This window comes from Protobothrops mucrosquamatus, unplaced genomic scaffold, assembly GCF_001527695.2.
Source record: "Protobothrops mucrosquamatus isolate PMUCROS unplaced genomic scaffold, P.Mucros_1.0 scaffold4273, whole genome shotgun sequence".
In the NCBI taxonomy this organism is placed as follows: Eukaryota; Metazoa; Chordata; class Lepidosauria; order Squamata; family Viperidae; genus Protobothrops; species Protobothrops mucrosquamatus.
In genome coordinates this window covers 8076-19706 of record NW_015390191.1, presented here as the reverse complement: position 1 = coordinate 19706, position 11631 = coordinate 8076, and the positions used below count along the sequence as shown (strand labels likewise).

At 41.2% G+C, this 11631-nt stretch overlaps 1 protein-coding gene across 1 annotated transcript in view; it reads right to left on the bottom strand.

Moving 5' to 3' along the window:
• The window catches only part of LOC107298779 (UV-stimulated scaffold protein A), a gene marked incomplete at its 5' end in the record, with an annotated part of 28333 nt that extends 16928 nt beyond the window's left edge, over positions 1-11405 (bottom strand). Inside the window, 3 exons of the mRNA XM_015828143.2 lie at positions 81-215; positions 1750-1933; positions 11300-11405. Coding sequence (XP_015683629.2) covers positions 81-215; positions 1750-1933; positions 11300-11405 — 425 coding nt within the window. The remainder of the gene's footprint in view (positions 1-80; positions 216-1749; positions 1934-11299) is intronic.
• Between the last annotated feature and the right edge of the window lie 226 nt (positions 11406-11631).

The window sequence follows — 11631 nt, the reverse complement described above, 5'->3', positions numbered from 1 at the left end:
GAGCGTGTAAGATGTGCAAGCATCGACCCTCACAAGCATTTTTTGGGAAATGTGTTCCGTATTTTGGACCAGTTTATTACCTGAGGATCTTTCCAGATGTTGGCTGCTCCTGGCCCCAGTAGAACAGGTCGATCCCAAAAGGCACCAGAGGTGCTTTGGCTTTCTCTTCTTCACGTTGACTGTTGGCCTCCTTGGATGTTGTCGGTTCGCAATCCCTACAACGTGCGTGAAAAATGGTAAGAAAGCAGAAAACGTGCCTGTTCTCATGTTAAAGGCCATTTTGTTTCAGCTTGGACTCAAATTTGCACAATGCAACTTGTTGTTAAGCAGCTCTTGGAAACCACCCAATTTATTGTGCATTCACAGCAAAACTCAAGTGTGTTTTGGGTGCTTGGGGAGAGAGGCAGTCCAAACAAGATCCAAGAAGCAGACTACATTTTACATCCTTCTTATCTTTAACAAGTATAATTTTAATAATTGTTCATGCTTTCCATCTGTTAGGCTGTTGTTTACTCAACTAAAGAGGCAACTGGATTTCCTTGTTTTTCTTTGAAGACGTTTCGCTTCTCCTCCAAGAAGCTGTTTCTTCTTAGGTTGTTGTTTACTGCTTGACTTTTTGTCCAAGTTGCTGCCTTGTTGAGTTGAGGGTTCCAGGAAACAAACTTAATCCAGGAACCACCACCGCAAACACTCACAGGGAAAACCGTATGTATATAAACAGAGAGTAAATCAGTGGTGGGATTCAAATAACTGAACAACCGGTTGCCTGGGCCTCCAAGGCTTAGAATGGACTTCCGGAAGTGGCATCCATGCACTTCCGGTGGGCCGTTCTAGGCCTCAGAGGCCTCCCCCAGGCCTACAAGGCCTAGAACAGACATCCGGAAATGGCATCCACTTCCGGTGGGCCATTCTAGGCCTGGGAGATCTCCTCTAGTCCTCCGAGGCCTATAACAGACTTCCAGAAGTGGCATCCATGTACTTCCTGTGGGCCGTTCTAGGCCTCGGAGGCCTCCTCCAGGCCTCCGAGGCCTAGAACAGATGTCTGGAAATGGCATCCACACTCTTCCGGTGGGCCATTCTAGGCCTGGGAGATCTCCTCTAGTCCTCCGAGGCCTATAACAGACTTCCGGAAGTGGCATCCATGCACTTCCGGCATCCATGCACTTCCTGTGGGCCGTTCTAGGCCTCGGAGGCCTCCTCCAAGCCTCCAAGGCCTAGAACAGACGTCCGAAAATGGCATCCATGCACTTCTGATGGGCCATTCTAGGCCTGGGAGATCTCCTCTAGTCCTCCGAGGCCCATAACAGACATCCGGAAGTGGCATCCATGCACTTCTGGCGGGCCATTCTAGGCCTGGGAGGCCTCCGAGGCCTAGACTGGACTTCTGGAAGCGGTGTGCATTCAGCTGGTTCTCCGAACTCAGCAAACCTGTCATATCCCTCCCCCTCCATTGAGAGAAGACTGTTCAATTTTGACCTAGGTGGCCTCTTGGACCCCTCTTGCACACTCAGGTGATCCTGAGGACACAGGTAAACCTCCAAGTGGCCTCAAAGACTCTCAGAGAGAGAGAGTGCAAATGACCGGCTGTCTGCAAGGAGTATAAATCCTTCCCTTCCCCACCATCCAGTCAGAGCCGAAGAAGCTTCTTGGGTGAGAAGCGAAACGTCTTCAAAGAAAAACAAGAAAGTCCAGTTGCCTCCTGAAAAAGCACCTTTGGGATAAGATATCTGTCCAACATCTGGTACCTACTTGTCCTCTGCAGTGGGCAGTCTGGGCAGTTTATCTCGGATAACTTTCCACGTGGCTGCAGCAGAGGTTGGATCCAGCTCTTCCTCCACCACAGATTGGGATAAGAACGGAGACATCATCGGCACCGCTTGGTTCTTCCCAGTTCCTACCGCACTTTTTCTTGTGGGCAAGACAGGTTCCAGGCCTCAAAAGAATAAAGGCAGAGAAAATAGGGTGAGTAAAATTATTGCCAAGTGGTGCGTAAAATCCTCCTACGTCATCCAGGAGGGAACACCTGGCTGTCTTACACAGCTAATTTTGTACACAGAATAAGGTTCTCGGGCAGCAGGATAGTCTACCAGTTCAAAATAAGACATTACTGATAGCAAATTGTTCAAAGAAAGCAAGAAGAATATAAATAAAGAATTTATTTATATAAATAAAAGGACAAGCAGAAAAAAAAGGTCTTTGAAAAGATAGATCAATCCACCAAACGAATCTTTCTAGAATTTTCCATTTTTTTCCCCAATGGTCCACATTCCATCTTCCTGGTTACCTATCCATTAGTCGATACCTGTATCTGGTCCAGGCAGTCCTTGACTTACAACAGTTTGTTTAGTAACTGTTGAAAGTTACAACGGCACCGGAAAAGGTGACTTTAGGACAGTTTTTCACGCTTAATGACTGTTGCAGCATCCCCATGGTCATGTGATCAAAATTCAGAGGCTTGGCAACTGGCATGTACTTATGACAGTTGCAGTGTCCCAGGGTCACGTTATCCTCTTTTACGACCTTCTGAGAAGCGAAATCCACGGGGAAACTGGATCCACTGAACAACCGTGTTACTAACTTAACTGCAGTAATTCACTTAGCAACTGTGGGAAGAAAGGTCATAAAACGGGGCAAAAATTCACTGAAGAAATGTCTTACTTAGCAACAGAAAATCTGAGCTCCATTGTAAGTCAAGAATTACAGATATTGGAATTCCACAGCCGATCCAGAGCTTCACAGTGTCTATAAAGGTATTTCAATCTCAAATGCGGTTTGAATGCTTTGAAGGGACTTTAAGGAGATTCTGAGGCAACTCTGCAGAAGTAATTCAGGATTTCTTGGCTGCCATTTTGAACACGGGCCTTAGAGACGATAAACGCCTTTTTGAGAGTTATCGAAATAGCTCTGCCAAAAGAGCCAAAGATGCCAAAACAGAGCTACAAATTTAAAAATGGTAAACCAGGTAGTGTAAATGTTAAGAAAAAAAAAAGAAAAAAAGTGGCTTATACAGTAAATAGAGAGCTACTCGTTTTAACAATATTTTAATATAATTTATCTATAATTAGGTTATATGAGTTTCCATTTCACGTGAAGCAAAATGCTTCCAAAATTACAATTCCAGACTTTAAAAGGTATCCTTTGGATATTTTCAACTGTCCATCATACCACTACGATGCCTTGATGAATACATCATCTAATCCTTTCGTCGGCAGACAAAATAAAATAAAATCCAAATTCTCTTTTTCCACCCCTTTTTAAATTGACCAAATGGCACCTATTTGCCTGCAGGAATAAAACAGACCATCCTAAAGAGATCAATCAATGGAAGGAAAGGGAGAGGCTGGTCCCCCCCCCCTGCAGAAAGTTGGACCGGGAGAAGGCTGACTTTATTGATTTTAGCTCCTTCGGCTGGCCTTGTAATTAAAATGTAAATTTGAGAAAGAGATTATGTCCTGATAGAAATGGTGGGATTAGGGGGGGGGAAGATAAAAACTCCTCGGTAAAAATTCAGAGAAAATAGAAGAGCAGGCGTCATCAGGATTTGGTGGAACGGAGAGAAACGCACACCAAGCAAGAACATAAATTATACAAAATAAAACTTTTTGTAGAACGGGTTTGCTTCCTACCTGCCTTTTCTATATACAGGTCCAATTCATCCAATCTACAAAAAATATTGATTAATAGGAGCTGAAATCCAAAGAATTTAGGCAGGAGAAATGGAAAGCCCTTTTGTGTTCTGCTCCACACAACAGGAACAAATGTTGTGTGAAGACCCACAACCCTTCTGTGATCTGAATTTGATGTAGAGATGTGCAAATGTGCTTTGGATCCAGTTTGGGCACCTGATTTTTATTTTATACATACATACATACATACATACATACATACATACATACATACATACATACATACATATCCTGATTTTTAAAATATTTTCTTATATTATTCATTAAATTTTTAGTATATCACTGTGCTTTATTTACCATCACCCATTTCATTCTGTGCTTTTTTTACTGGAACTCTCAGCATCATTTTGGTTCAAATATACACTTCTACACATTAAAATAACTTCTCTTAGTTAGTTTTTAAGTATTTCATTAAAGCTTATTATAAGATAGAATACAAAGAGAAACAAAAATCGAGAGAGTTAAAGAGAAAAGAAGTGCAGAAAGCAGAGAAAAAAAAGGGGGGGGGAAAGTTGTGGCTTCCAATTTTTTTTTTTCAGTGTAGTAGAACACAAACAAATTAACAGCCCCAACCCTGTTGCTTTACGTACATTTCCAGATGTTTCAACCCATTTCTACAAAGGTCATTCTAGTCGTCAAAAGTTAAAGTAAAATTAAAGTTTTTATTGTTTTTCAGTTTTGAGTACAGAATCCAGAAGTGGTTTCCAAATGGAAATAAAACTAGATAAATTCTTCCCTTCAGTTGGCTTTGCCATCTCTGCCAAAGCCAGATAGAAACTTAACTCTTCCATTGAGGGGATTAGCATCTCTTTCCACTTTGGGGCGTACACAGTAATGAAGTTCCAAATTTTTCTTTCGAGGTCTCTATCCGCCAAATTTAAAGTAACTTCTGATAGCCATTTAGGGGCCCGTTCTCCACAAAATTGGGCTCTTTTTGCAATAATACTGGGGATTTTGAGTGCAAAAACGGCCCTCATCCGTTGGTGATCAGGTGCAACTGTAAATAAGGATTATACAAATGAGGGGTCATTAAAAGGCCTGGTAATATTAATTTGGCATGACACCCCTTAATGGGTTATGTCTTCACACTTCAGTTGCCTAATCGCCGAAATTCTTTTGCAAATTTACATTCCATCTTGCCCACAGAAAATCCAAGTGGCTCTAACATCTATCCCAAAAGTCATTTCTGATTGCCCTAATTGCGGTCAAGATGTACTTTTGCAGCTGTGAGATTAATTAAAACCTACTCAGCTAACTGTTTCTGGATGGCAACTGTTCAATTATAGAAGAAGACCTGGTGTACAAAGGAAAAAAATAGTTGGTTAAGCAAGAAACGGATTGTTCTAAACTTGAAGGATAAAGTTGAAATTGCAAAATTCAGCGCTTCTTCTCGTATCTCCGTGCTTGGGATGACAAGCCATCCAAGTCACAGTTGAACTTTTGAGGTTTAGCAGGGTGCAAAAAGCTTAGGAATTGCCCATTTTAAACGAGTGTGGGTTTCAGAGCAGAGTGCTTTAATTAAGAGCAATTTAATTTTAATTCCAAGATAAGCAGTTTATAATTTGCTGTTAATCAGAACGCCAATTCAAAGGAACACGGACAAGTCTATATAGGGTTATTTCCTGAAAATGTATACAGATCGCTGGGCATCCAATTCATATCACAGCTCTGCAGGTGGACAATACGATATTTTGATTCAGATGGGGTGGCTGACACCTGGCCTGGGGTTCCTTAATGGAAATACATCGTATTTCAATTGCAGCTGTGCAATCCCAGGTGTTTTTTGTTTTAAAAAGGATGTTTTAAGGAATTACCGATGGATGCTATGCAAATATCCTAGATACTCTGAAGCAATTCTTCACTTTTGAATTTGAAGCCTGCACAGCTCTGTTAAGTCTTGCAAATAGCTTTAGAGCAGGGGTAGGCAACCTTGGCTCTTTTATGACTCGTGGATTTCAACTCCCAGAATTCCTGAGCCAGCATAGCATAGCTGGCTCAGGAATTCTGGGAGTTGAAGTCCACGAGTCATAAAAGAGCCAAGGTTGCCTACCCCTGCTCTAGAGCATCCACCGTTCGTCTTTGCTTTTACTTCTCTAGACATTCAATTAGGAGACAGTGTTTTATTTTTTAATCTATCTCTGGCAGATAATGAAATTAGAAAGGGTGCATACCAACATTACCACCTAGTTGGAGGTAGGCCAAATCCAGATGTTGAGTCAATTTATTTATTTTTTTACTAGTGAGGCTACCAAATTTTAAAATCTTCACTCGAAGTAGGATATCTTTCACTGACAGGTTCTTCCCCATGATGAGTAAGGAATAAATGTACTAATATTACACTGCTGCATGGGAAGAACCCAGATCCAGTTCAAACCCCATTCCCTCTCATTACTAATTGAATGGATGTAACTGGAATTCAAGAAAGAGAAAGGAAACACTCTTCCTAAGTTAATCCCAAGACTTCAGTCCCAGGTTTCAGGAGAGGGGAAATCATATGAGTAGCTACTAAAAGTCAGAGATTCCGAAAATCTGTACAACGTCCCTAGTTTTACCTTCTGTGTCACTCTAGTAATACAGTCCATAATTATATATATTGCAACACGTATGAACGGGCATGGTGCATAATAGTTAAGCTTCCTTCATTACAGTTATCCCTCGATTTACAAGCACAATTGAGTGCAACATTTTTGTTGCTAGGCAAAAGATTTGTTAAGTGAGTTTTGCCCCATTTTAATAATAATGATAATAATAATAAAGTTGGAAGGGACCTTGGAGGTCATCTAGTCCAACCCCCTGCTCAGGCAGGAAACCCTATACCATTTCGGACAAACGGCTGTCCAGTCTCTTCTTAAAAACTTCCAGTGTTGGAGCATTCACCACTTCTGGAGGCAGGTTGTTCCACTGGTTAATTGTTCCAACTGTCAGGAAGTTTCTCCTTAGTTCTAAGTTGCTTCTCTCCTTGATTAGTTTCCATCCATTGCTTCTTGTCCTGCCTTCAGGGGCTTTGGAGAATAGCTTGACTGCCTTTTCTTTGGGGCAGCCCCTGAGATACTGGAAGACTGCTGTCATGTCCCCCCTCGTCCTTCTCTTCGTTAAACTAATTTTACGACCTTTCTTGGCACAGCTGTTAAGGAGATCACTGTAGTTGTTACCTTAGTGACCCGGTTGTTAAGTGAATCTGGATTCCCAATGGATTTTGGGGGAATTGCAAAAGGGGATCCTGTAACCCCGGGACACTGTGACTGTCATAAGTATGAGTCAGTTGCCAAGAGTCCGAATTTTGATCACGCGAGAACGGCGATTGCTGCAAAGGGTCGTAAGTGTGACAAACGGTCGTAAGCCACTTTTTTCCAGCGCTGATGCAACTTGGAACAGTCACTAAATGAACCGTTGTGAGTCGGGGACCTCCTGTACATTACTACATTTGGGATGTCCCTCCAAATCAAAAGTCCCCCTGATTTCTGGAAAAGTTCATTTTTAAAAAATAAAAATAAACAGAATAAAGAACAATCTGCGGCTTCCCATCTAGTGCACAACGTGCCTGGAGTTCATCTCCATTCACAGTATATTAAAAAGCAGATCCTTCAACACCAGGTAAAAGAAGAAAAAAATCAATGCACGAATAATTTAAATAGGATACAGAATGAGCCGGTTACCGGCTGGACTTTGAGGGGTAATTTGTGAATCCAGACAAGGTGGAGAACTGCAGTGGGACCCCAGTTTGGACTTTTCTAGGGATCAGAGAGTTGATGGGGGGGGAACTCTGCACCCCATGTCTCCCCACTGAACCCCTTCAGGGCCCAAAATAAACCCAGTGGATTCTATGGGAGCAGCGAGGGCTCCTGAAACCAGGAAGTTGAGGACGGTTGTGCATTCACACGTTCTTCTTCCACGTTGGTCTCGGTGACTCACACATCTGGGTGAATTACAAAGTTTTACCCGGAAGAGTTTCTGGTTGCCGTTAAGGTATCCAGAGAGATCGTTCCAGAGACTGCATCTCCCGGAACCAGTTTGCAACACTGATTGAAAATGTAGTTAGCCTTCAAGTGACGACCACGGCTGAGCCCCAAAGTGTGTCGCTAACCGAGACATTTGCTACAGGATGGAATAATAACTTTATTGTCACTCTAAACGTACGCTGATCGGCATGTGTTAAAATGAGGTTTGGTTGCATGCAGCTCTCAGAGGGTCACCCCCTCCGATCTACGCTGCAGAAACATGATAAAATAAATAAATAAGTTATGCATATACCCACGTACACACACCTATGTGTGGCCTAGAGAAGCAACACAGTCGAGTTCGGACGTTAAATGAGTTTTGCCCCGTTTTGCAACTTTTCTCACCACAGTTGTTCTGTGAATACTGCAGTTGTTAAGTTAGTAAAACAGTTGTTAAATTAATCTGGCTTCCCCATGGACTATTATAATAATAATAATAATAATAATAATAATAATAATAATAATAATAATAATAATAATAATAATAATAATAAGAAGAAGAAGAAGAAGAAGAAGAAGAAGAAGAAGAAGAAGAAGAAGAAGAAGAAGAAGAAGAAGAAGAAGAAGAAGAAGAAAGTTGGAAGGGACCCTAGAGGTCATCTAGTCCAACCCCCTGCTCAGGCAGGAAACCCTATACCATTTCGGACAAATGGCCGTCCAGTCTCTTCTTAAAAACCTCCAGTGTTGGAGCATTCAACGCTTCTGGAGGCAAGGAGTTCCACTGGTTAATTGTTCTAACTGTCAGGAAGTTTCTCCTTAGTTCTAGGTTGCTTCTCTCCTTGCTTGTCAGAAGGCGGCAAAAGAGGAACAGATAATCCCGGGATTCTGCAACTGTCATAAGTACAAGTCAGTTGCCAAGCGTCTGAATTTTGATCACGTGACCATGGGGATGCTGCAACATCCTAAGTGTGAAAAATGGCCATAGGTGACTTTTTTTCAGAGCCGTTGTAACTTTGAATGGTCATTAAACAAAAAATAGTCAAGGATTACCTGTAAAAGGTCTGAGGTCCCTGTGGAAAAATACGCTTCATTGACAAAGAATGTAGACATTTATTATGGATGGGAAAAGGGGAAAGATCACAAGAGTGGCAGTTAGGAATCCAGGGGAGCCATTTTTAAATGTGTGTATTGTGTTGATCACTTTGATTTGAGTTTCCTTGTTGAGCGTTCTAGATCCAGTCAGATCCTAACACAACCCTCAAGAGCAGAAAAAAAGACTGAAGAAGGGGTGTGAAAGTAAAGATTACACGGGCTGGAAAGCTCTAAATGCCATTGCTAAATTAAGGCTGCAGGTTTTAATTGAATAATTGGTGTCATTAATCAATGGGAGCCTTAAGGAAGGCTTAAAAATGTCCCCCGATTAATCAGCAGGGCTGAAAATAAATAAAGATTGCAGATTGTTCCTGAATATGCTACATGCATTGATACGCTATCTTTTGCCTAACTAAAAAAAAAGTTGCTAGAAATATATATATATATTAAGGTAGACTTTTCTCTAAAACCTAGCACAATTCTCCTTTCCGCATTTTCAAGGCAAAAGTGCAGGCAGCATTAGTTATTTAGCATCAGCATCAGTTCATTTAGTGACCATTCAAAGTTACAACAGCACTGAAAACAGTGACTTATGACCGTTTTTCACAGTTACGACCTTTGCAGCCTCCCCAAGATCACGTGATCGAAATTCAAACGCTTGGCAACTGGCATGTACTTATGACAGTTGCAGTGTCCAAGATCACGTGATCCCCTTTTGCAACCTTCTGACAATCAGAGTCCACGGGGAAGCCAGATTATCACTTAAGAACCATGTTACTAATTTAAGAACTGCAGTGATTCAATTAACAATTGTGGTAAGAAAGGTTGAAAAATGGAGCCAAACTGACTTAGCAAATGTTTCACTTAACAACAGAACCTTTGGGCTCCATTGTGGTGATAAGTGCAGGACTACCTGTAGTTTTATTAAATTGATCCACAGTATTGTATCTTCAAAGTAATTTTGACTTTGAGGTATCGTGAATAAGAATACCAGCCTTACATTCCAACAAGGAGCATCCCTTCAATGCATCCTAATTTTTCTTGCTTAGAAAAAGAGACATTTTTCTCTCTCTGGGAATCTCTGAAAGATATGCCAGCTGGCATTTTGAAATCTATCTATTTAAGTGTGGGTTGAAAATTGGACCCACAAAAGATGTTGTCTCCTCTAAAAGGAGACAACCTCACATGAAGGCAACAAAGCCTTAGAAACATCTCTAGAATTATTAGAGATAAAAGTATTTCCTAAGTCTGACCTGCCAACAATACTTGGCACGTTTAATCAAAGGAGGCCATGCTAAATACAATTTTTTTTTAATAATAATAACTCTCATTCTGCATCCATTTTATTTCAAGACTTCTCAGCAAAAGTTCAAGGTGAATCACAAAAGGTACCCAACACCCTCTAGGTAGCGTGAGATTCTGCTGAGTTGGACAGAGTCAACTACATTAAAGTGTTTTTTTAGATAAATGTGCCCATTTTCAGTTACATCAAAGAGGTAAGTCGGGAGAAATTACGCAGGTGAAGAGCTAAGAATCGCTAGTTTCAGATTATCCAAAGAGCGTTTGTGGAACTTTAACATGGGAGAGCCAAAAAGCAGGAATACGCACATCTTAGTGGTAATTCCATCCTTATTGAAAATTTGACTTACGCAAAAAGGCCAGGAGAGTGCCTTAACACACATTCTGGATAGGATGTGATAAAAATTCTTGGCAACAGGGCCAACGTTATCAGGATAAAGAAGAAGGATTAACAACGAGTAGAAAATGGTGGACACTAGTAGATGGTAGGTTTTTTTTATCTAAGAAGAGAAACTTCCACGAAAAGCTAGTTAGTGGAGAGAAACATTTCTGTTTCATGTGAAGTCTGATAATTTCTGCAGAGATACATACATACATACATATATACATACATACATACATATAAGTTCCACCCTTAACTGCCTTTTTCAACCCTGATGATGTCGGGAGTGCCCGACGAAAGCTTGGTTGCCTTGTTTTTTTAAATGTTTTAAATGCTTTTAATGTTTTAAATGCCTTTAAATATTTTAATCTTCTCTTGGTGGTCAATGTTATTTTTGGTTTTGAGATGAATGCACCCAAGAGTCAAATCTTTACCATTATTACCAGTCATACATACATACATACATACATACATACATACATACATACATACATACATACATACATAAAAATGTAAATGTTCATTTGTTCAAAATCTTAAATCTCCGAAAGCTCTTGACCAATTGCTTTGAAATTTTGACACATTGCATTTGAATACGCGCGTGATTTTATATACCTACTGTTATATAGATGTCACATATTATAGATGTCTAAACATATTAGAAGCATGCGCTTTCTCTTTTCTTTCTTTTCCATTTAACCAGACTGAGCCACAGCAACGCGTGGCCGGGTACAGCTAGTATATATACGTATATATATAAAGGTATTAACCACTTCTTGATAACAGCAAGAAGAAGTCCTCCTTCTAAAATTTGCTGGCACCAAAAGTTCCTGACAGAGGCAGACCACAAAAGCAAGGTTTCAACAAGCAGGGGTGAAGCCTTCACAGCTGGATAAACTCACCATATTCTTCCCGAAGGTGGTCTGGGATCTGCGGCTCAAAGCCCTCCTTCTCAGGCACCTCCACAAACTCCTCCTCCTCCTCCTCCTCTTCCTCTCTGCTTTTCATCTATGAGAAAAGAGTTAAAAGAGTTCAAGTCGCTGTGGAGGGGAAAAAACCGTAGCTGTCCATCTAGCCCAGTGGTTCTCAACCTTTTTAATGCCGCGACCCCAACCGGTTGTAAGTCGAGGACTAAACCAATCGTAAGTCGAGGACTAAACCGGTCGTAAGTTGAGGACTAAACCGGTCGTAAGTCGAGGACTACCTGACCGGTCGTAAGTCGAGGACTTTCCCT